Source organism: Prorops nasuta, unplaced genomic scaffold (assembly GCF_024137725.1).
Source record: "Prorops nasuta isolate Cenicafe-Biocafe unplaced genomic scaffold, Cenicafe_Pnas_1.2 PNAS00001, whole genome shotgun sequence".
Taxonomy (NCBI): domain Eukaryota; kingdom Metazoa; phylum Arthropoda; class Insecta; order Hymenoptera; family Bethylidae; genus Prorops; species Prorops nasuta.
Window position 1 is genome coordinate 15,734,804 of NW_027116798.1, and position 5,415 is coordinate 15,740,218.

Below are 5,415 nucleotides of genomic sequence, written 5' to 3' on the forward strand. Positions count from 1 at the left end.
TGAGTAGTATTAGGTAGATTGAAATGTTGTAAACAATAGCGATATTTTTGAACCTCAGGATCTGCACGAATATGCTTGGGTAATTTATTCCAATATCTGTCAATACTGTGTGAAAAGTACTTTAAAAGTACAATTTTCGGTACGTATTCCAATTCATCACTGCTTAACTCCTCCAAACTTGTAACATCCAACACAAATGCAGGCATAATGAAAACTGATTCAATTCTCTGATTTCATGCCTATAAATAGCTCGTGCAATTAAGATTTAACCTCACAGTCGTTCGAGAATGCATTTCGTAAAGCAGCCATTAAGTATCAATATCTCTAATACCGATTATCACACTGCCACCGTTAGTGATATGAAACGTCATGGAACTTTGCTACCGTCAACTATACGCTGTATAGTTTGCGGACCCTCAAATTGTGGGAAAACAAACGTATTGCTAAGTCTTATTGAGAGTCCTCACGGTGTAAGATTTGACAACCTGTATGTTTACTCGAAATCGTTACAGCAACCGAAGTACCGTTACTTGGAACAGCTATTGACAGATATGGAGGAAATTGGTTATCATCAATTTTCAAATAATAGTGAGGTTATAAGTGTGACAGATGCATTACCAAATTCAATCTTTATATTTGATGATGTGGCAAGCGATAAGCAGGACAATATAAGAGACTACTTTTCAATGGGTCGGCACTCGAGCATCGATTGCTTCTATCTTTGTCAGACCTATGCCAAGATCCCAAAACATCTGATTCGTGACAATGCAAATATGATAATCATTTTTAAGCAGGATGGGACTAACTTGAAGCATGTTTACAAAGATCATGTAAACACTGATATGACATTTGAAAAATTTTGCGAATTGTGTTCAAAGTGTTGGCAGGAAGATTATGGATTTTTAGTAATTGATAAGGACAGTGGTATGCAAAATGGTCGATATCGGAAGGGTCTCGATGAATATGCAACCATCGAATAGCATAAAGCATCATATCAGTGCTGAAAAGTGTTAGTCTAACGTAGAGCATTGAACAGTGTAAATACATTATTAAGCAAATCAGTTATAGAGATAAACGGGTTAATTGAATCGCTAAACAGGTTGGTCGAACCGCTAAACCGGTCGATTAAACCGCTGAACTGGTCGATTGAACAGCTGAACCGGTTGGTCGAACCGCTGAACCGGTCATTTGAACCGCTGAACCGGTCGGTCGAACCGCTGAACCGGTCAGACGAACCGCTGAACCGGTCGGTCGAACCGCTGAACCGGTCAGGTGAACCGCTGAACCGGTCATTTGAACCGCTGAACCGGTCGATCGAACAGCTGAACAGGTCGGTTGAACCGCTGAACCGGTCGGTCGAACCGCTGAACCGGTCATTTGAACCGGTCATTTGAACCGCTGAACCGGTCGGTCGAACAGCTGAACAGGTCGGTTGAACCGCTGAACAGGTCGGTTGAACCGCTGAACCGGTCGGTTGAACCGCTAAACAGGTCGGTTGAACCGCTAAACAGGTCGGTTGAACCGCTAAACAGCTCGATTGAACCGCTGAACCGGTCGGTCGAACCGCTAAACCGGTCAATCGAACCGCTGAACAGCTCGATTGAACCGCTAAACAGGTCGGTTGAACCGCTGAACAGCTCAATTGAACCGCTAAACAGGTCGGTTGAACCGCTAAACAGCTCGATTGAACCGCTGAACCGGTCGGTCGAACCGCTAAACCGGTCGGTCGAACCGCTAAACCGGTCAATCGAACCGCTGAACAGCTCGATTGGACCGCTAAACAGGTCGGTTGAACCGCTAAACAGGTCAGTTGAACCGCTAAACAGATCGGTTGAACCGCTAAACCGGTCAGGTGGACCGTTGAACCGGTCGGTCGAACCGCTAAACCGGTCGGTTGAATCGCTGAACCTGTCGGTCGAACTGCTAAACTAGTTGATTGAACAGCTTTAAAGATCGATTGAACTAGCACATTGACTGCTTAAACAATTAAAAGTTTATAAAAAAATGGATGAAAAGTCACTACTTAAGAAGATTGCTGAAACGAGTGAGGTGATTCGTGAAAAACATCGCGCACTGAAATCGGAAAGATCAATGGTGGAAAGTAGATTGAATGAAACTTTTAAACCAATAGTTGATCCACTGAAAAAACTAGTTATGCAAACAGATAATAGCAATGAAGAATCTTATGACTTAAACATTGATCTAAATCATGACAAGAAGCGGAAACGTTATCATACTTCAACCCCCAATGAGTATATTATCAAGAAAAAAAAGAAATTGCATAACAATGACGGTACTCTTACAAATAAATCATTGATGATCTATGATGATAATGATGAAAAATCTACTTTTGATAAATCAATATTACCAATGAAATCAATGCCAGAATCTACATCATTACATTCAGAGCCTGGACAAGAATCTGCATCATTACATTCAGAGCCAGGACAAGAGTCTACATCATCATCACATTCAACATCAAGACAGGAAACCTTAGGATTGCTCAAAAAACAAATAAATCATTCCATAGATTGGAGATCATTTCCACCTATTGCACGTCATTATATGCATTTGCTCCTTTTCGGTAATAAAGATGAAATCGATCACGGTTTTGGAGTTACATTAGATGAAAGGAACCAATATGTGATGGGAAGATGTACATTTGATATTAGTCATGAAGGTGATATTTTAATTGATAAAAAGCGCTATATTGGTACGAGAGGGCTTTTTGAATTAATCTTCATGAAAGAGCCTGATAGAAAGCTCTACACCATTGATGACAAGATCATATATAAGCAAATCCTTGAACAAACTAAATCATATAAAAGAGCAAATGATAGTTACCAACAGGTTCAAGGGAATAAGGGTCCAAAGTATAAGAAAATTATTCAACCACTAATTTACAATAAAGTACCATCACAACGAGTGATAGCTGGTAGTGGATTTATGCGTGTTACTGATGAGTCTGTAAACTATATACATTGGAACGATCCTAATGAATTAGTTGATCGATTGCGACTTTTAATTGCATCAACCACCGCAGGTCATACAAACCACCATAATGAAATACAGTCAATAATAGAAGAGTTGCGTGAAGAGGATCTTATTCTATAAAAGGGTACAGTTTATAAACATTTTCTTCAGTTGCGTACTACACGTCAATATGTCAATTAACAAATTTGGTAGTGGTTTTAACGTAAGGAAAGAATTTAATATTGGTACAATAAATGTGACTAAAAGAGCACTGGATTTGAATAATAAAAAAATAGTAAATTTAACTATTGATTCTGATAATAATACATGTGCTGTGAATATAAAGTTCTTGCAACACAGTTTAGCTAAATTGGAGGAGAAAATTGAAGAAAGAATAAATAAAAAAATACAGGAGATTGAGGCAAAACTTTTGCAAATAAACAGCAAGATTAATGATGGATCCAAAAAGTGAATGTTTAGGATGCATCATACATTTTATACTCATGATAATCGATTGCTTTCGAAAGAAAAATAATCATGAGTGAAGAAAAGAAACAGAAATTATATGTGCCTGGGGGAAAGGTTGTAAAAAGAGAATCGGGGAAAATCGTGAGTGAAGAAAAGAAACAACTGGTGCAAGAGTTACATGTCCCTGCGAGAAGAAATTTTCCACGACGAAAAGTCATAATACGTGGTTTCGATGATCTCTGGCAGGCTGACCTTGTTGATATGCGTTATTATGTTGATACTGGTCATCACTATATTCTGACAGTGATTGATACCTTATCGAAGTATGGTTGGGCAGTAGCGCTTAAGACAAAAAGTGGTAAGGAAGTGACCACAGCTATGGGAAAAATTTTAAAGAGTGGAAGATGTCCCAAAAATTTGCAAACTGATAATGGTAAAGAATTTTACAACAACGAGTTTCAACTGCTCATGAAAAAACGTGGAATAAATCATTACTCCACGTACAGCACGTTAAAAGCGTCAATAGTCGAGCGTTGGAATCGAACCTTAAAAACCGAAATGTGGAAACGTTTTACACTGGACGGTAGTGACAAATGGCGAAATATACTGCAACAGCTGGTAGATGATTATAACGCGCGAAGACATCGTACTATACGAATGCGACCCGTTGACGTGAAACCTGAGCATGCTGAGCATCTGCTTGCTACTGTATATAGCAACATTAAGATCGTTGGACGTACCAAGTTCAAGGCTGGTGATTTCGTACGAATCAGTAAATACAAAAATGCGTTTGCTAAAGGTTACACACCGAACTGGACTACTGAAATATTTCAAATTACAAAAGTGCAAAGGACAAATCCTGCCACGTATCTACTTAGAGATTCTCGTGGTACAGACATACATGGTGGATTTTATGAATATGAACTTTTAAAAACAGCTAATCCTGATGTATACTTGGTAGAGAAGATATTGCGTAAGAAAGGGAATAAGGTATTTGTAAAATGGTTAGGAATGGATAAAACGCATAATTCGTGGATAAATAAGAATAATGTTTTGTAATAATAATAATAATAATTTATGTAATATAATATAATACAATAAATACAGCTATTAAAATCTACTCTTTTAACCTATAATGTCCCCAAGGTAGAGTCGCTACAGAACCGGGTGTTATGTGACGTTTATCGTCATACGGACTGAGAGCAATTTTTCGCTGAGTAGTGGAAAACACCTTGTGCAATTTCGAACGAATTAAATTTTGGTTACGGGACTGTACGGTGAAATTATCCAAACAATCCTTGTAGTCGTCAAAAGTTATGTTTCTATCGATAACATAACCTTTGACCCCCTTAGCCTTTTTGGTAATTTTCGTACAGTCCTGCACCTTAAAGGTATACATTTTCGCTCTCAGTCCAACGAACTCGGTCATGATCTTTCCATTGTTCTCATCCTTCATTAACCCAGGCACTTTTTTATTGACTCGAGGTAAGCCGTACCGATTATCAGGAGGGTAATCGCTGGTGTCGAATTTGACCAGATCACGTTTCATGACCGAGTAAACATCGTCACACTCGATACTGTACACTAGACTGTCCGTGTCGGTATACATCGCTTTACATTTACTGCCGAATGTAGGAAGCATATAATCGTAATGGAATTCATACAGACAGGTCTTTGAAATATCTAAAATGCTCATGCCTACGTACACGGGCTTATCAAACTTCGCGGATAATTTCGACAATTGAATAGCGACCAAATTCTCTTTAAATATCGCACGACTGTGAAAATTCGGTTTGGAAATCAACGCTTCCGCCCCGTATCTTCCCTCCCACTTGGTTACGAGCCTCACGTCAACTCTATTCCTAACATTTTCCATAGTCTTACCAAATACTGCATTGTTCATTAGCTTGAAGAGATTCTTCTCGAAATCGTTTTTCGAGGCTGTCCGCAAGCGTGTATTTAATTCGATATACG

At 38.9% G+C, this 5,415-nt stretch overlaps 1 protein-coding gene across 1 annotated transcript; it reads right to left on the bottom strand.

Annotated features, from left to right (window-relative positions):
- Positions 1–4,558: 4,558 nt before the first annotated feature.
- Positions 4,559–5,186, bottom strand: LOC136773160 (uncharacterized). The gene has a single exon (XM_066726589.1). The coding sequence runs from the start codon at positions 5,135–5,137 to the stop codon at positions 4,559–4,561; it is 579 nt and encodes a 192-aa protein (XP_066582686.1). The 5' UTR covers positions 5,138–5,186.
- Between the last annotated feature and the right edge of the window lie 229 nt (positions 5,187–5,415).

Bases quoted from the DNA above. Each gene is read 5' to 3' on its own strand.
- LOC136773160 (XM_066726589.1), bottom strand. From the start codon at position 5,137: ATGAGCATTTTAGATATTTCAAAGACCTGTCTGTATGAATTCCATTAC.